The 20,937-nt window shown below is 32.0% G+C and overlaps 1 protein-coding gene across 1 annotated transcript; it reads right to left on the bottom strand.

Moving 5' to 3' along the window:
- Nucleotides 1–5,094: 5,094 nt before the first annotated feature.
- On the bottom strand, nt 5,095–7,072 carry LOC133305213 (probable pectate lyase 18). The gene is made up of 4 exons (XM_061505355.1): nt 6,948–7,072; nt 6,027–6,773; nt 5,706–5,844; nt 5,095–5,587 (listed from the first exon to the last, which is right to left on the bottom strand). The coding sequence occupies exons 1-4, from the start codon at nt 7,058–7,060 to the stop codon at nt 5,366–5,368; spliced, it is 1,221 nt and encodes a 406-aa protein (XP_061361339.1). The 5' UTR covers nt 7,061–7,072; the 3' UTR covers nt 5,095–5,365.
- Nucleotides 7,073–20,937: the final 13,865 nt, after the last annotated feature.

Raw genomic sequence — 20,937 nt, 5'->3', positions numbered from 1 at the left:
AAAAATCAATGTAATATCAGAATATGTTGATTAATTACCCAAAAAATAAATAGAATCAAATAATAAAAATAGTGATATTTCACAAATAGTTATGTTATGGATTTGATAAAAGCCCATATTTTAGAAAGTCCAAATAGAGCTAACAGCTAAGAGAGAATTAAGGAAATATTTCTTAATTCTACTAATCCTACTACGACAGCAATGGATCAACAATTAGACCTTCAATACTCGTAAAATACCCAGAAGTCCATTCATGTAAGGTAACTCATCTATAAATAAGAGGTTAAGTCAATAAGGTACACATACTATAAACTCTCTCTATTAGCTTGTCACTTGTCACTGTGCACACACCTCACACCTTGATTATGTCATTTATATTATTGTGCACAGTGATCCGCTGATCTCTAGGATATCTCCCTCGTAGGTACATGAAAGAGGACAAACAGATTCTATATTAACATATCAATCTCTTATTGGACATCTTGTCTATCATATCATTACAAGTTATTTCATTCAAATAATTATATATAGTTTATGCAAGGTATATCACTCAATGAACTTAAATTATTATTAATAATAAATTTAACGTCTATAAATTTGGAGAGATCAAAAGATATATCAACTAAAGGAAAATTATTTACGGTTAGTTGAAAAGATTCCTAACAGATGTTAATCCTAGTGCGACAGTGACAAATTAGACATTGGACTCCACAATTCACTAAAGATCCAAAATTTCACTACTCACAAGTAAATTATATAAATAAGAGATAAAATCTACTATACCCACACTGAACTCTATATTCTCTTAGTTGTCATCGAGCACACACCACATGTGACATGCCTTGGGCTATACACAATATTATTGTACATACTGATCTGCTATCTTTTGCCAGCGTTCTTCCATAGAGTCCTGTAAGAGTACAAATCCAAGATATAATTATCAATCACCAGTTGGACATCACGATCTTCTAAGGATCGAACGTGTTTTTTTTTTTTTACATAAGTAGATGGGGCCTGGGCCCTGCTGATTTTTTTAAAAAAATTATTATTATATATAATTTTATAAGTAATTATTATTTGGCCCCTTCTAAAGTTAAAATTTGGCCCCATCTATGCTCTCTTTCTCAGCTGATAGCCTAATACATTCTGAGTGGAGTTGGAAACTACAACAGTGACTTCGTATTTGCTTGCTATTCTCTCAAAGTTAGACCCTAATGGTATTTGCTCTTAAATTGGTGCTTTTTCATTCTGAAATTTTTCTAGTTTTCCCCGTGATTGATTTTATTTTGTGAAGATATGCTTGTTAGAGTGGAGTGTCTTTGAGTGTTTTGGTCTTTCATGTTTCCTTAAATATTTGATTCGGCTTTATGACTTTATACACTCTCTCTTGATAAATTATGAAATTATGCAGCATCTCGATGGCTTTTTAGATAAGTATGCTAGAATTTATGGTAAATTTTTTTCCTAATAGATTTGTGTAATTACGATAAATGTTTTAATAATTTGATGTGTCAAATTTTTTGGCCCCGACAAAAATAAAATCTTGGCTCCGCCACTGGATAATTCTAAGATCGAACGTTAAGTTGCACATCCTGATCCTCTCAGATCGAACAATTATTATTTAATTTAATAAATTTATTATTATATATAATAATAATTATATTATTTAATATTTTCATTATTAAATAGTAAATATTATTTATGATATTACTTAACATTTACATTAGGTAAGAAAATAAAAATAAAAAAAGTTGTAAAATTTGGAAAGATGATTATAAAACTACTACCTGGTAGACAAGGGAAACACAGTGGATATGTATACTAGAGGCTGCCACGCGGTAACGTAATGTTTTTAGTACTTCGGTTGTACCGAGCACTTATTATATTATTTATTAAAGCCTTTATTAATCTTATGCAATAAGAGAGAATTCTCTCGTGCAATAGAAATAATCATGTGTGGGATCCACCCACTATAGAAAAAGAATAAAAAAAATAACACGAAAATCGATGTATGTGTAGAAGAAAAAAAATTTCTCCTACAATATAAGAGTATATTTTCCCATTTATTAAATATGATAAAAAATAATATTTACACATTTAATATTTTTTTTCTTTTTAGCAAATAAGTACAAACTCTTCATAGGTACGATCTTTTCGGTTTACATGACATGAAAAGGGACTAGCAGAAGAAGAATTGCGTATAGTAAATAGGATGCCACCTATAATTGTATATGAAATACAATAAGATGTTAATCAAAACAGAGGTAGAACATGACATCGTTAGTTGAGGAAGATGTTACCAAAAGATAAGGAGGAAACTCCTGAAAGTTCGGGTGCTAATTTTCATTTGGAGAAGGCTGATCACAAGATGAAAACACAAAACCTGTTGATTTGTCCAATGAAAAAGAGCAGCCTCTAAATTGGTAGAGTTAGTGTAGAGACAGAGTTCGAGAGAGTTAAACTCACATAGTTACAATTTCATCACAATATGCCATTTTAATACTGATTAAACCTATATGTGTGCGTGAGAGAGATAGGTATCATATGAGCATAACATGAAAAAGAACAACAAAATCGGGCAGGAAAAAAATTTGATTCATCCATAAATTTGGAAATACAGTATGTATGTATCAGAGTATGGAAAAGACTGAAAAACAATGACAATAAGATCGTATCAGTAAGCATTCCCTTTTTGGGAACGGTTCTTCCAGGTCCATCTGCTAAGGATGGTTGTAGTTCTTGTGGTACATTTCCTATTTTTATGCATGTCAAATTAATTTTTTTCTTTTATTTTTTTGTTTAATTTTTAAAGGGATATTTGCTTTTAGCTCGCTGAATTATAGTCTTAAACAGTTTTAAGTCATTTGATCTTCAAACAAGGAACTCAAGTTTGAATCCCCTTACTTGTAAAATATATATATATATATATTTTATACAATTTAACATAAAATCGGTTGGATCAAATTTTGGTTTAGTTCGAGATTTGATGTCCAACTCGAACCGCTGAGGGCACCGGATTACCAAAACCTGAGTCAACTCAGCTGGTCCAAGTCATGTTTTAAAACACTAGACTTAAAGATTTTGGTAAAAAAATCGTTAAACTAATTTCAATTAGCTTTTGCTAAGTTAGTTCGAAATCTAAATCAAACTAATTGGTGAAGTTTTTATTTCCAAACCAATCCATTCCAACCCTCATAAGACACTTAATCGTACCTTAATACATAATGTACAATGTATCATAGTACGTTTTGCTCATTTTCTGTTGTATGCATCATTATTATTGAGATTCTAGATAATTCACTCAAAATATATAACATGTAGAGAACAAATTATTTTAGAAAGAATTTGTCTATGAACTGAGTACGTAAAAATGTATCTATCATTGAATTTTAGTGAGTTAAAATTAAGATACATTTTAAATTAAATTAATAATAAATACATCTTTACTTCCTAATTTAGAGAAACATCATCCAACACGTATATCCTTTTTTAAGAAAGACTTGAATTTATAGTTTTCATAAATTATTTAAATTTGTTGTTTTCTAACTACCATCCTTAGTCTAAAATTGTGAGTAATTAATTATACAAAAATTATTGTTGTTAGTCCACTTTTATTAACTTATATAGCATTTCAATGAAGACAACATAAGTGAAATTAAAAGAGAGAGAGAGAGAGAGAGAGAGAGAGAGAGAGAGAGAGAGAGAGAGAGAAGTTCCCAAGAAAATTCACAATAATATATTTAAAAAATTATTTTTGAAACTAAATATTGTAAAAACAAATACCTTAATTAATCTCCGCCCACAATCACCACACGGCAGGTGCGTCCATGAAATGAAGTTCCACTTAAGAGGCCCATCCATGTGCATTTTTTTTTTCTTTTCTTCCTCCCACGTATTTTGCTCTAAGTTGAATCCCATCGCTATTCCCCAAACTGGTGGAAGGGATTTGTAACTTTCGAGTATTCTGTCGGGGCACCTTTTCTTTTTCGAATATTCTACAGTCAATCTTCACCTAGTTGGTGATTGAAAAAAATATTTATCTTGGTCAAAAAATGAATTAAAAGTATATAAAGTGTCCCTGTATAAATCAACCACTGTGGTTATATCTTCCACTTTTTCGCTTTTCTGATTGCGGATAGAAACATTCAAACATATATTAAGTGGCTTTTTGTGCCCCTCCCCTCCTTTTCTAAACATCATTAAGGGAAGAAAAAAATTGAGTGAGTGATAATAATGAAAAAGAGAAATAAATTTATAGAGTATGATTTTTTTTTTATTTGAATAATATATAATATAGAGAAATTAGATGAAATTGAAAACATGTATCTTTAATTGATTGAAAACTAAGGATTAACAATATAAAAAAGGAAACATGAATAAAGTAATTTTTTGTTCCGATTTTCACATTAGAAACAATTTTGTGCTATGAAATTCTTAATTTTTCCTTTTCTAATTATTAATGTTATTTTAGTTCTAAATTATTAAAATTTGTATTCAAAATTAATTCTTATCTTCTACGAAAAAAAAAAACAATTTTTGCCCCAAGATCCATTTGTCCACTATTAATATAAAGAATTATTAAAGAACTTTACTATAATAGCAAATGATATACTGAGAAGGATCTTCTAACCTTTTCATAATATTCATAATTTTAATACAACTCCGCTTGTTTAATATTTATAAAAAGGAATAAACACAAATTTTAACGCGGGAAAATCTATTGGGTTCTACTCAGGTGGTAGTTGTACCTTCTTTTCACCAATTAGTTACGGTTATTTCGGTCGTTGAACTTTTTTGATTCCTGCAATATGCACATGCTATCCTAGCTTGATTGGTGGGATAAGAATATTATCTTTTGTTCTCGATTGGATTTTCAATTTATTACTTTCACTTTTTTCCCGGTCTTAGTCAACTCGTGCATTTGTGTGTCTGCGCATGTGTCGGTAACAGAGAGAGAGAGAGAGAGAGAGAGAGAGAGAGAGAGAGTTCAACGTAGAAACATGTAATTATGTATTTATATATCATATCAACTCTTCTGCACTTGTTCTCTTATACCATATTCTCAGATTTGGTACTAAGAGGTTAACAGGCGGAGGTTGTAATCAAGGAAAAAGTAGAGGAAATCAGAAAACCAAAAGAAAGAAAAAAAAAAAGGGGGGACAAATAGCAAGAAACAATGTTAAAAAAGAAAAGAAAAGAAAATAATGGAGGAAGGAAATTTCTCATAGGAAAAGTACATCCTAGCTAAAGAAAGGACCATAGTATATAGGGCTATTCATTTTCCCACTTCCTCCCCTTTTGTTTTCTTATATATTTTTGGAATTAATGGACCGGCCTGCAGAGACAGTTGCTCGAGGGGTCTTAATCAGCAACGAGAACCCTTCCTACAATTGAGTGAACCAGCACCAGTAGTTATCGAACCCACAAGTGAAGATGGCCTTGCACTTAAGCTAGAAGCTCTTGCATAGCTAGAAGAGGCCCCTGCCCCTGATGCTGTGAAAAACGCACCATTTACCAGCAAGTCTCCTTCTGACCTCCAGTTCCACCCCTTCCATTCACTCTCTGGTGCATCCTCATGCTTTGTCACCTAACCAAATTCACATAATATAATTAAATATTTCATTATAAAAATGATTTAATATATTTAATCAAAATTAATCAAAAGAAACTTTTAAAAAAGTGTTTATTTTTTATTTAATGATTACCTCCTTGCTGAATCTGTTATCGGGTGCAACAAATCTGTTGCCTTGGCTATTGATGGTTGGGTTAGCACTTCCCCCAATGGCATACATTTCCCAGTGAGTATAGTCATTGTTCACCACATGAAAATATCCATGCCTACACCTGCAAACATCACAAATGTTTTTTCAAATTTCAGCACATGTGGCCCCACATTGTAAAAGCTAATTAGGAGTATTGACAAAGTAACTCATGAGTCACTCCCATACACATTGATTTCTATGCTTTTTTTTTCCCCTTACTTTTGTTATCACTTTATTGGTACTTCTTTAATTTATTTATTTTACCTTGGCATCCTTTGAACAAGCCCTTCTCCAAAGTGGTTGAAAGCTATTGTGACCTGCATGTTTTTGTCTTGAGTGTATGAGTCACTATGACCCAACAGCATAGCCTTGTCGTGGTGTGTCATGTAATTGTTGGAGATAGTAATTGCTGTGGACCCTTCAATGGCATCGATCAAACCATCAGCGCAGTTAGACAAGGAGCAATGGTCCACCCATACGTGACTTCCTCCGAAGATGGAGACACCATCACCATCCGATATGGTTCTCCACCCGTAGTGCCGTGGGGAGCTCCGCACCATAGCATTCCCACCTTGCTTACAATCATGTATATGTATCCCATGTATTATAACATTGGTAACATACTGAATAGTAATGCATGGACCACCAGCAATATGCACACTCGCGCCTCTTCCATCAATGGTCTTGAATGAGTTCATGATGAGTTCTTCCTTCAATTGAATCACCATGTCTCTTGCAAATATGATCCACAATGGCTCGTCTTGAATCACCGCATACCGGAGGGTCCCCGGTTTGGGGGTCACCGGATCATCGTCGCCGGAGTCGGTGACAACATATATCTTACCATCCCTTCCACCAATGGCGTTCTTTCCGAAACCAATTGCACAATCTGCTAGCCTTTGCCTATTATTCTCCCAATTGGAGTCACATCTCCAACAATCATCAATGGGGTTGCCACTCCCACACGAGAGGTACCCCAAATTCCTCCTAGCTACAGTGGCATTGATTTTCCTGCCCCCCAAAAAAAAATTAAAAAAATCAAACATTAATATTAGTATATGATTCGGAAGACATTTCTCTAAATGTACTTGCATTTGACATATTGTATGTATACAATTACATAATGCACATTTTATGTACGTATATAGAGAGGAGAAGCATAAAGGTTGTGACTTTAACATTTACCTGTTTACCTCTTGTGTCACAAATTCAGGGTTCTGAACAGGTGAAGAGGAAATGAGGGTTGGGGTGAGGAAAGAGAAGAGCAAGAAGATCAAAGAGAGTGAGGTGGTGGTCATGTTTGGTCTTCTTTAATTTGCTAAGTGTTGTGAGAAGGAAAGGAATGAGGTGAGAAGAATGTACGTAGGAGGAGGTGTATATAAAGGAACTAAAGCCGGGCTCAATGGCGTGATTAAACTGAACATGTGGGACCAAGGTGCTTCGTGATTTCTGGTTTTACGGGATTCCAATTGGGCAGTTTTGTCCCTTAAGCGAACCCCAAATGATGGTGGAAAGTCCAAACAGTGTAAGTAACTAATTACAATCAAATGTATGGCCTTCTTTTTTTTTTTTTGTTAAACAATGTATGGCCTTCTTTTAATACTAAGTAATGTTGGTTTTAGCTTTTAACCGATGAAAGTTTTATATTATTTGAATAATATCTTATAATATTAAGATTGTATTTTAATATAATTTAGACTATATTAGAGCCCCTATTTATAAACATAGAAATTAGTGTTTTATCTTTGGTAATTATCTCAATAATCACTTCATAATATATTGATATCCAATATTATTTACTCTTCTCTTTTTTTCTTCGTCTATACCCAAATCTTTATAATTTCAAAGAAAGGATTCTAGGATCCCACTTTATTAAAATGTCTATGAAGTGAGATAGATATAAAATTTTCATATAACAAAGGCATTACCTTATTAAAATGTCTACCAAGAGAGATGGATTCAAATTTTTTCTTATGTAAAATTTCATTACTTGAGAGCATCCGTATATAGTGTCACATGCAAAATTCTACAATTACTACGTAGTTAGTTGGTTCATTGAGATCAAAATTATATATATACATTATATGCGACAGGCTTATTTTATACGTGTATATATAAAAGTAAAAGTCTTATATACTTAATATGAGTCATTGATCTAACTTTTAAAGCTTCAATTTATTAAAGAAAACAAAAATAAAAAATCTGGAACGAGAAAGAAACAATCATGTGATCACAATTAGTTAATAAATTACAGCAGTTAGACTTAACTAGATCAATGCCTCATATGAGAATAGTCAAGCATCACGTAATGAAGTTCTGGGAACTTCAGTTAACTAAATTAGTTTATATTGGCTGTGAAAATAAATTCTTTCTCATCCTGTGTGATATATGTTCTTGGCAGCAAATTCTTTATACTTTGACTTTGTTTTATCCAAACGGTCGAGTTAGATCGTGAAAAATTAAAGCGTTACCTAGTGGAAGAGATTGACTTGTTTGCTATGATGGGTCCATCTATTCCTTTAAGTCAGGAGGCATCTTGGAAAATCTTGAGCTTGATATCCATATTCTGCATTCTGAATTCCCATTGGGACATTGGAGAAACTCATTCATAAACAACACAACGTAGGGCTTTAAGAAAAGGTGAACCACGCCAGCCCAGCTGGTGAAAAATTAATAATTAAATAGTTACGTTGTTAATTTGTATCATAAAGGAGTTTTTAATTTATCACAATTTTAAAGGGATAGGATCATTTAATACGGTTGATTTCTACTAATTTGGTTGTTGTAATTTATTAGGTTAGACCCATTAAATAATTATTAATTTTTAATAAATTATAATTTCAAATTAACAAAAAATCAACGGTTCAAATGATGTGTCAAAATTTTAATTTGATGCCATTGTCAAAAGATATCTCTCTCTCTATATATATTATATATTTACTAATCATATTTAATATAAATAATTTTAATTTAATAGTATATCAAATAATTATTGCAAGTTTTTGTGGTGATTTTTGAAAATCAATATTTTCCTTAAATGGTTTTTTCCAAATACTAATATATTATATAATTTCATCTTAATATACATGCAATAACATGATGGGATTAGTACACACTTGAAGAGGAAATGTACGCAGGTATAATGATACGATGAAAACATACACCGACACCAAGATAGGTCTAATCAAGGTGCGGGTAACACCCTACAACTTTTTGTTTGTTATTGAAATATTGAATATTTCATCTAATCATCTCTCACACACATATATGCTTGCTGTTAAGCATTTAGCTGTATAGGTAGATAGAGAGATTCCCATATAAAGAAAAACATTACTATCTTAATCCGAGGTGCTTTCCACTTCAGTAATTGTAGGAGTCCATATTCATAATAATAAGATTGGGACACCTAAAAGGAAATTAATAGAAATTTTTTATCTCCATGGCATATAATTGCTTGCCCATTGATATCTAGGTTTTCATGGGGTCCCCCAACTCTTGCTTTACTTGTGTGACCATGGAAAACAATTGCGTTTAAATCGTGTTCCGGAAATAAAATTAAGATTAAACTAGTTAGTTTATTAAATTACAGAGGTTTTTTTTTAAAAAAAAGGTAATTTTAACTATGAAATAAGCTTTTATTTAATAGAAAACTATTTTGCCCATGTTTAAATTAATTTGGTTTGTTAGAATTACAATCAAAATATTCTAAGGGGATATTTGTCTAAAAAAATTGAGTTTAATTTTGATGCAATATGTTGCGGTCTGTGGAGCATAAAACTTTGTTCTAACTGAGTTGGAATACTCAGTGAAAATTATTTTCGCGATGACTCTGGAAAATGATTATAATTTTTTGTTGAAATTAATTTTGAATTAATTATTTTTATGAATAAGAAGTTTGATTTTAAAAAATGTGTGATTCAATCGACAATCAAATGTGTTGTTTCATCTTTGAATGAGTTTATTTAAATCGTGACTCTCCGTTTTTTATAAATAAATAAATAATCATTAACATGAGTTTTTTCCTTATTCGTTTTTGCATATTCTTTACTGCAGTCTTCTACTTTAGTGCGATTGATCATGCATAAGTTAAATTCAGTGAACTTATTTTATGTGAAATTTCTGCCAAAAGAATAAAGATAATTCATTCAATTCTATGAAATATTGTCCATGAATGTATCAAAGCCAATGCAGAATTCAATAATAACAAGGACATAGGGTTAAAGCTTGTAATATTCAAATTTCAAAAAAACAAAATTATAAAAAAAATAAATAAATAAAATTTGAAGCTGCCAGCGTTGAGGCAGCGCTGGCTCCCAAATTTGGAGGAGTTGAGTGCTACTTGAGCGCAAATGGCTTGAACACACATATATATAATAATTGTGATATAATTATTAAATAATAAAATATAAATAAATAGTAAATATAAAAATAATATAATAATAATAAAATAATTAATTAATAATATAATAATCGATAAATAAATGAATATATGTATATATGTAGGGACAAGATATTCTTACACCAGTGTTAGAGTTACAAGTCTAACACTCAATAATCTTGACTATTGATTCACTTGTATCCAATGGCTCACATTACTAAAAAATTAGAGCCCTTGAATATAAGTGGGATCAACGGACAAGATTAAGAGTGTAACTAACACTAGTGTAAAATGATCCTGACTCATATATATATATATATATATATATATATATATATATATATATATATATATATATATATATATGAATAAACTACAGAAAACAAACAAACCTTATACATATAAAACCCATGACAGAAAACACGTGGAAGTGCCCCACCAAACGCTTACAAAAAAAGTTCTAGAAATGTTTACGTTGATGATTACGTGGTTAATTATCATCTGAAAAATAATGATTATCTAGTTAGAATTTAACTAGTTTTGTTAAAAGGTAACGAAATACGATAATTATTCGAACGTAAGCAAGTTTTTCTTTATATGTGTGTGTGTGCGTGTGTGTGTTGCTAACCATAAGAGAAGAAAAAAGAAAACAGCGAGAAGAGAAAGAGAGGAACCTGAGAAAAATAAAGAAGGAAAGTAACGAAGAAGAAAATAATATTGGGTGATGAAAAACGTTTTCTCGTCTTTTTTTATTCTTCAAAACGAAGATTAATTTACATGCCATTGTCGTTCTGCCAAACTTTTTCTTTATATATTCTTTAGTTCAAGTTTATTCCATTACAGTAGTTTGATTTTATTCAGTGATTTCATTTTTTTATAGTATATTTATTTTCTTTTAAATTTGATTTCTTTTCACAAAATGATTATCAAGTGGGATAATTAATTGGTACCAAGTATTTACGAAGAGAATATGTAAACTTAATTGATGAAGAATGCTATGAACTGAACCGTAGAGTTTGGGTTCAAACGATTATAGGATAAGGGATGCCTTATCGTGGCTTGAGCTCCTCCACAATAAATCTTTCATATGCAGAAACCCACAAAGTTGAAAAATTATTTATCTTCAGTTAAATATTACACAATGCATTATTTATTATACTATTTCAGTTTAAGAAATTATTTGAGAGAATGGTATTTTCCGTTATTACGGCTGGAACTGGTTATAGTTAGAAAACATCAATATTACTGAGATTTATCTCATTTGTATTTTTATTCTGTGCTAACCTTTCCAGAGTGTAGATACAATGTATGTTTTGAAGATAACAAAATGGCAACAACAAAAAGGCAAGATCATTTGATCAAGAGCAAAAAACATCAACCATATGTGGATATTGAAGATGTATGATGTAGCCACACAAGAAGAGTGATGTCATATCAAAGTGGCAAGATCATTGGATCAAGAGCAACAAAGAATAATTAGGAGAGCAATAACAAGATCAAAGACAACTAACCATGGATAACATCTAAGAGAAGCTCAATATTATAACCATGGTGAAAAATTATCAAAACCAGCAAAGTGTCAAGCATTGTCATATTCAACAAGTCAAAGCATCAAGTTCAAGAAAAGATCCAAGACACAAGACATGAAGCTAAGTCTAAAATCATATTTAGAATATATCCTTAGGACTTAGAATATATGTGAGGGTATATGATAGATTGCATTGCATGAGCTCAAAGTTTTTCTCAAAGTAAATGTGTTTTTCAAATTGCATAATCATAACCTTTATATAGTTGAAATAAAGTTGAAAAATTCATGGAAAATATCCTTGACATATTTTATAACTTCAAAACATATTTATCAAGTCAAGATCTTTCATAAAAAGTAGTTGGAAGCAAGCTAGAACACATTTGAACTTAAAACTTGTTGTTTAACTTCGCTGCTGACTTCCATACAATTTTTCGTATCTAAGATAATGGATTTGGATCTTGTGTTCTTCATAAAAGTTGTAGATATCTCTTTTATCTTTCCAACGAGACCAAGATCACATCAATCCGACAAGTATAACTCAAATTATAGCCAAAATATAAAACAATGTTCTTGCTGTCAAGTTGGGAATCGATTACTACTGCAACAGATCCCAACGACTATAAAACAGCTAGTTTTTCAAAAGCTATCCCAACGGCTATAAATAGCTATAAAACGGCTAGTTTTTCAAATGAGATCCCAACGGCTATAAACAACTAGTTTTTCAACAGCTATAAATGGCTAGTTTCCCAACAGCTAATTTTCCAACGGCTATAAATGGCTAGTTTTCCAACGGCTATAAACGGCTAGTTTTTGGAAACACTATATATGCATTCTCAATTACTCTAAAAATAATTGGGCATCATTCCTGCACATATTAAGCATACTTTGAGAGCTTCTACACTATCACTTGCATATTCTTTCATATCTTTCAAAGATCAAATATATTTGAGCTCATATCTTGAAAATTCATATACTCATAGTGCTTCAAGTTGTATATCCACACTTTGAGAGTGTATATTCATTTCTAAATATTTCACTCCTTGTATTCTTGAGTTGAAAGGGTTGTGAGACCTATTGTTTGAGAGGTGGCCAAATACCTAAGTAAATTTGGAGTGAATTGTAAGGTTACCAAGTACCCGTAAACTTGGAGATTGTAAGGTATCCAAGAACCCGAAGTCTTGAAAGATTGTAAAGGTTTGTCAAGCACCAGTGAAGCTTGACCATTAGTGAAAGATTTGATCGAGCGGCTTCAGTCTGGTCGTAGGTCACAAGTAGTGGTGACCGAACCAGGATATATTGTGTTTGCAATTCTCTAAACTCTAAACTCTTTATTTTTAGCACTTTAATTACTTCTCTGATATCTTGTATGTGCTAGTATAAGTTCTATAATTGTGATATATTATATGTTATGAACTGTCTGAATATATTGATTAGCTTTCTACATATCAAAGTTTGCTTGAAATGATTATTTGGAAACTAGAAGGGGGTTTTTGCGAAAATCTTGTAATACTCAATTCACCCCCCCCCCTCTTGAGTATGGAAGCCACATTCTTAACACAGATAACCATAATGCTTAGTCTAAGCTTGTCAAGTGAAGGGTGGAGTATTACTATTTACTCTTACGAGGATCACATGAAGTTCTATATTATAGTAGGAAATCAAAGAGCTGCTGCAATCTTATACGCTGAAAGTGTTGAGACCTACACTTATAGATTATATTAGACTAAGACTGATGTATTATGTAACTATATGACATCAGGATGTAAAATAAGTAATGAAGTGATGTCATGTATAGTAGGACATAGAACTACTCTAAAATAGTCTCAATGTGTACTTAGCTTGAAGTTATGTATAAAGCAACATTAGTAAATTTGTATTAAAATTTGTTGTTTCTATAGTTCTTTACTTAAATTATTCTTAATATTAACGGTAAAGTTTTCTTTTATTAACCACGCCGATACCTCTCAATTTTATTTTTTACTATTTATACATAAAAAAACATAAATTTAAAGAAATCATGTAATATTCTTTATAAGAGTTAATTTTAAAGGATGTTACAAAGCCCATAAGAGTCCTTAGGCAGCCCTAGTATTTGCAGGAGTATGAGACATGAGAAGCTTTTATTGGGCCATAGTGCCTTGTAATGAATACTAGTAAGCCCACTTGATAAGGGACCATATAAATTGAAAATACAGAAAGTAAAAGAGGATATGAAAAGTTTGAATAATCTTTTCTCTCTCCATCTTCTCCAACCCTTATATCATCTTTCTTCTTCCTAAATTCCTAACTCAACAATAACATTTGGTGCTCTAACATTTGATGCTCTCGTTTTAAATTCATCTTTCCCACTAATGGCTGAAAACACTCGCCTACATGACATAGCACATCGTCTCAATGCCTTGGAGCAGCACACACATCCCTTAGATTTATTGGAGCAGTAATTTCGTTCTGCAAGTGAGATACCAACAATTTATGGGCCTCCAAGAGTCTAATTCTCAACTTCAGGAGTCACAATCAATGGTTGGCCATATTAGGGCCCATTTTGACCTATTATAGCAATATGACCAAGGGTTTGAATCATCGAGGTGAAAGAGTTATTCTATAAGGAGACCACCGCATTGCTACTTCCATGATAACTTTTTCTCAATTGCAAAAATAAATGACTTAAAAATCATTGGATTCTTGCCTTACGTATCTCTTTCTTAATACTGCAATAATTGCTGCTCCTCCATGAGTGCCTCCAAGGAGTGATACACATGATCCATCAATTAAGCATTTATTTGAAACTTTTACAGATGTCTTCTCCACAACAACTTCAATGCCTCCTGATCGACCCAATAATCACCGTATACGGTTAGTAACTAACACTAAACTCATGCAGGTCAAACCATATGGATATCCCCACTTCCAGAAAAATGAAATTGAAAAGCTGGTCTCAGAAATGCTTCAGAATGGCTTAATCTAACCTAGTTAGTTGGCATTTCATTCCCTGGTCCTATTGGTGAAGAAAAAGGATGGTACTTGGCGCTTTTGTGTAGATTATTGTGCCTCAAATGCTATAACCATTCGTGGCAAATTTCCAATTCCAACCATTGATGGATGAATTGCACAGAGCAATTATATTCTCCAAATTGGATTTGTGATCTGGTTATCACCAGATTCGAATAAATCCTGATGACATCTATAAGACAGCATTCAAAGCACATCAGGGCCATTATGAGTTCTTGGTTATGCCCTTCGGATTGTCTAATGCCCCTTCGACTTTGTTGTGATTTTTTCGATGATATTTTGGTGTATAATTCATGTCTTCAGGAATATATTTCGCACTTAGAACAAGTTCTTAATATCCTAAGGACTCATTCCTTATACACAAAGCTATCCAAATGCATTTTTGTACAACCTTCAATTCAGTTATTGAGACATATCATCTCAGGAAAATGAGTCAAACCTGACCCAAGCAATACCGAAGTTATTCTGGAGTGGCCTGTTGCAACCTCAGTTCACCAAGTCTGAGCCTTCTTGGGATTATCTAGATATTATCGCCACTTTATAAGACATTATGCTTCCATATCAACCCCTTTAACAGATCTCTTGACCAAGGATGGATTTTTGTGGACTCCAGCAGCAGACAAGGCTTTTTGTGATCTGAAGACCTCCTTAATTGAAGCCCTAATTCTGGCTTTACCGAATTTCAAGGAACCATTTCTGGTCAAGACTGATGCGTCGGGAATTGAAATAAGCCTTATTTTCGGCCCGACCTAAATGTGGGTGTGATCACACACGCGCCTAACATGCCTACTTTTAGGCGTGACTAGTCGAATCAACACCACCCATCACCTTACCCCTCCCCTATATAAACATCTCTTCTTTCCGCACTCTCTACAACTATTCTCCCTCATAATCGCGTTCTCTTAGATACATTATCGCTTGTTTGTTCATACTTTTTGTTTATCTATTTAAAAATGAGTTCAAATTCTAATTTCGTTCGTGTGTTTCTATTCGAGCTCCATTTTGGGCACGGTCAATCCCATCCAAAATGAGGTGCAACCAAGTCCCCTAGCGCACTTGATTTTGGGCATGACCAGTTCTACCCTATTTTTAACGCAATTGGTTGCTACAGATTCGTAAATAAGTTCCAAATTGCAATGTTTTCGTAATTATTTATTAAAAAAAGTAATATTTTAATTTTTTTTTATGTTACCACCTTTTTTCAATAATGTTTTTAATTAATTCTCTTGATGATTCAAAAATAACAATAATAATAATTATTATTATTTTTATTATTATTATTATGTCAAATTGCAAGAAGCATGCTCCCATCATAGGTTGTATGTAGAAATTCTCATACACTTTGACACACATTAACATAATCCATTGAATTAATTAACCAAGCCATGCACATTATTAAATATTGACCTCTTATCAGTATTAGAAAATGTATTATCATCGACCGAACTTTTCCATCGAATTTCATCGGAATTCTGTCAAAAAGATATAAATTGATAGAACTTTTTTACCAAAATCACATCGTTTGTTTATCTCGTTAGAATTACAATTTCAATGGACCAATTATGTCCGTCGAAAATTCAGAAAAAAATATTTCCGTCGAAAGAACATTATTTTGGAAGCATTTTAAGTGCCTGCAATTTAATACACTACTAAACGATACGAGAAATGTGAAGCATTAATGAATGTATAGAAAATATTTTCCCTAGTTATTTATGAGGGATGAAACGGAAATTTTACCGTACATTTTTAAAATTGGAAAATATCCCATTCTTAATACTCTTTAGACACTATTTTCTTTTCCGATAGCACAACATCAATATAAGAATTCAACTTGGCAATGTGAATTTAAAAGTTTCGTATATATTGCATGTTTTGTTTGGAAGAAAGTATCTAAGAATTGTGTTCCGTATGACATGAAACAGAAAGAATCCTAATATATTTCAAGCTCAATTATTTATTTGTTTTTTTTCTCTCGATATATGTGAGAAAATAATTAGGATATAAAAATAAAATCCCTTCGTGAGACAAGCACATGCTTTGCACTCAAAATTCAAACTCGGGAGGCATTAGGTAGGGCCAAACGTATCCCTCTCCCTCCTTTTCTTTTACGCTTTGATTATCTTCCCCTATATTAAATTTTCCTAAGCGCAAACTATGCCGAAATTTCACACCTATAAACAAGAATACCGCATGACATGCTGACATGGCACAACGGGAACGCCTAACGACAAGGTGCGCGACAACCACTTGTCGTTTTGAAAAGTGAAAACGAACTCGACACTTGGTCCTACCCGATAGGTCCTGGCTGATGACTTGTGCAACTGTTTCGAGATAATACGTCGTGACGTTTGTGGATTTTGTTCTCCGCTATAGATACGCTTGTCGTTTGGAGTAATCCCAGCCGTTCATAATGGATTTGAAGATAAATGGAAAACGTTGATTCATGACATAACGGACGTGAGCGTGAGAGGGGTTAATGAGAATGGGAATTGGAATGGGAATCCAACTTTAATCAAAAGTGATTTGTGGGACAAAACTAACGTGAGGGTCTTTGTTGGGTAGTTAAGGTAGGGTTTGATTAAAAGCACGGCCATGTTAGTTGGCTTGGGTTGAAGAAAGGTAGTTTGAAGAGGGTACTTATGGCTGGCTTATGACAATTACATAGCAACCTCCACATATATACACACCTCAAACACCTGGTGCTGATTACTCGTTGCCATGTGGCAGTCTTTCTCAAACCAATAATTTCTCCTTTGTGCACATGCAAGAGCACATGCTGTTTCACATCAATGCCCTTCGTTTTCAATCTCGTTGTTATTTTGGTCAGAATTTCATAAAATTATTCCTTGATTAATGGATTAGGAGTCAAGCAATCTCCCATTCCTCCAAAAAAAAAAAAAAAATTTATATATGCTTAAAATGAAGTTACAACTTATAATCAAAGGATCCAATTTGTTAGGTGCACCGTAAATTTAGTCAAATATTGCATATACAATTTCCGGTAGAGTATCTACCGACGCTTTATTTGCTATGAAAAGAAATCTCACTTTTAACTTGGCCATTTTAAGCGACTATTATATCATTATATGTCACTTGTCAATGGAAGAATACAAAGGCATTAAATTCCCAGCCAGAAGAGGAATTTCATACTCCATTATGTAAGGAGAGGGGATGAGGATCCAAATGGAGTACACCATCATCATCATTCATGAAATAAGGTTCAATTAATATTAGGTTTAACAAACGTCATTTATTGTCTAAAATAATTTAGAAGGAGCTAAAGTTAGACAAAGAAAAAAGGTTCAACCAACGATTTTCAGCCACATTTGTGTAGAGAGGGACCAAATGAGGCCCTCATGTTAACTGGTTCAATAGCAAAAGACTTCCAAAGAAGTGTTACATGCATCATATGTGCAGCATTCTGTCTTGCACCAAATGGGATAAGAGAATACCAACCTAGTTGTCAAAAGAGTAATGAGTCATGGCTTGAAAGCTCAGAGCTTTAATTTTTGGACTTTGTAACATTATCCCCCACTTCTCCCATTTACTAGCTACTATCACATGGCTCCTGTTCATTAATGTACTAGCTAGTATTAGCCGTGATTATGACTCATGCTGATATAATATATATATATATATGAGAACAAAGAATCTTGCTAAACGGTGGGGAAATGCTATGCCATTGATGTATATAAAATTAATGATCAGACTAATTCTATTCCCAAAGATTAATTGAATTCCTTTTTTATCTTTAAATCCATCCCCTGCCACCCCACGTCAATTATTTTTTATGTTAAAACGTATCGGTTTTCTGTTAATTATATATTATCATTTCATCACCATCAGGCATCAATTATTTATTTGCTTGGTATGGCTTTTCGTAGTCAAGCTATTCTCAAATAAAGTCAAAGATAATATAATGGTGGGTGTGTTTCCGAGCTTTGTAACGGATATCCTGGCATGAAGGTTACAATAATTAAATTAGTGATCCGAAAGCAACAGGGTTCAATTTGGATCACTTGTGATTGTGACAATGTGTGAATCGGTGTAACGCACTGGCCTGGTGAGTAATATGTCACAGAATGCATTTTCCACTCAAATTCATATGTTATGTTTAGGCCTATGATCAAAAGCTGCTTTTTTTTAAGAAAAAAAAAATATTTATATTTTTATACAAAAATATATATATATTTATATTATCAAATATATTTGAATGTCTGTTTTTTTTAAAAAAAAAAAAAACAGAAGTTATAAAAAAAAGTTAAAAATCTGTTTTTTTTAAGCTAAAATTTTAACTTATAAAAAAAGCAAAAGTCAAAATTCAAATATTTTTAAAAAAATTTAAATAACTTTAACTCTTATAAAAAACAATTTTAAAATAAATAAGATATACAAGTACTTTTTTTCATAAATCCATCCAAACGGTCTTTTTTTTTTTTTTTTTTTTATAACAATCCAAACGGTCTTGGCCCTTATGAAAACTTGTTATTTTCGAGTCATATTCAATATAAATATTGGTTCTCTTATGAGTTCTAATTTATTGGTTTGCCATGTGCAGATGGCTCATTGTTGATTGATGTGAACCTTAAAAAAAAGGAAAAAGAATTAATTTTTTAATTGAGATTTAATTAGGAGCATTTTTTCTGGAAGAGACAGATAGGGAGGAACACGTAGAGTTACACAATCATTTAAAGTCATGTGGTATGGTTATTATATCAAACACGTTCCAGTACAAGTATTCCTAATTGTTTGCTGTAATCATGGTCTTTCTGCTTCATCAATCATATGTTCTGGCATGGCCTGTGGTTTAGAAAACCCTCCATAATTACACGCAGCCCTTTTTTCATTGTAGATGAACACTTTTTTTTTTCTTTCTATTCACTTTTTCTCTTTTTTTATTCTCCCTTTTTTATTTTCGTTTTACAATTTCCCTTTTTTTTTTTACTCTAGCCATGCTATGCAACAAGGATTACTATATCCCTTCCTCCGCAAACTTTGAATACTTAAAATGAATAAAATTATCTTAAACAAATCATATATAATATTTACAGATAAAAAAAATTAAATAAACAATAAACAATATGAGTTTAGTGTCTCTCTTGTTACATGTTATAAAAGATAAAATTATCTATTGTAATATCAAAATAATGTTGTTTGCAGCAGAGATACTAGAGAACTCGTGAAGGAAATAAAAAAAAATCATTTAAATATTATAAAATTATAAAATATTTAATACTTAATTTACTTATTTAAGTAATTAAACACATAATAAAGATATTGAATATTTTTTGACTTAATACCTTTGGATGCTTATTAATTATCTAAATATTCTTGAAAAATTTAAAACTAACAATAACTATTTAAATATTATGGGTAAAATCTAATTATTTCTAACCCGATCGAAATTCATCTTCAACAAATAATCTTCAAATTGGAAATTTAGTCCAAACACAGTACTTTCTAACATTGACAACAACTACTCTTGAAAAACTTCACAATGTTTAACGCGTGCAAAAATTGGGTTTTTTTTTTTTTTTTTTGGGTATGGACAGCATGCAATGACTAAGTGAGCCTATAAAACTATGACGATAAACCAATTGGGCCTATAAGAAAAGCCTGTGTTTCCGAGCCTTCATTCTTTTTGCTCAATTAAGCTTCATTAGCGGACCGAGGGATAAAAACCATAATCTAGTTTCGTATGCACTCGGATTTTCGTTCGTTTTTTACTATCTCAATTTTTTTATTCTTTATTTTTTTTATTATTAATTTATTGGTAAAAAATTAAAAAATTATAATTTAACTAAATAATTACGAATATATAATTGTTTTCATTACGGATCTATTGCAAAATGTCACGTCTAAATTGAGTGTCTTTACTCACATCCCAAGCAGACGAGATACCTATGTCGTTCACGTCTCAATTAGGCATGACCACTCGTGCTCAAGCCAAACATGCATGGTTTGGATATTTTGTCTACCCCAGGCGCGACCCAGCAGCATAACTTGCCCCCCTTGGATGCGATTGACACAATTGTCATTTATTTAAGCCCGCTCTTTCCTTCACATTATTCAGAATTTTTCTCCATCATAAATTCTTACTCTTACAAACAATATTACTAGCTTATTGATACTCTTGCCTATTTATCAATAAAAACAGAAACTCTTTGCCTATTTATCAATCTTTGTCTATTCTTTACATATTTAGCGATTTATTATATTTTTATATATTTAAATCCAAGTTCATATAACATTACCCTATT

The sequence above is a fragment of the Gastrolobium bilobum genome, unplaced genomic scaffold (genome assembly GCF_033153095.1).
Source record: "Gastrolobium bilobum isolate Gb01-03AN ecotype WA unplaced genomic scaffold, APGP_CSIRO_Gbil_v1 utg44380, whole genome shotgun sequence".
Lineage (NCBI taxonomy): Eukaryota > Viridiplantae > Streptophyta > Magnoliopsida > Fabales > Fabaceae > Gastrolobium > Gastrolobium bilobum.
This window is presented reverse-complemented; position numbering and strand designations above follow the sequence as displayed.

Coding starts and splice junctions, on each gene's coding strand:
- LOC133305213 (XM_061505355.1), bottom strand. CDS start 7,060: ATGACCACCACCTCACTCTCTTTGATCTTCTTGCTCTTCTCTTTCCTC. Junction 6,774..6,947: donor GTGACACAAGAGGTAAACAG/GTAAATGTTAAA, acceptor TTTGGGGGGCAG/GAAAATCAATGCCACTGTAG. Junction 5,588..5,705: donor ATAACAGATTCAGCAAGGAG/GTAATCATTAAA, acceptor GAATTTGGTTAG/GTGACAAAGCATGAGGATGC.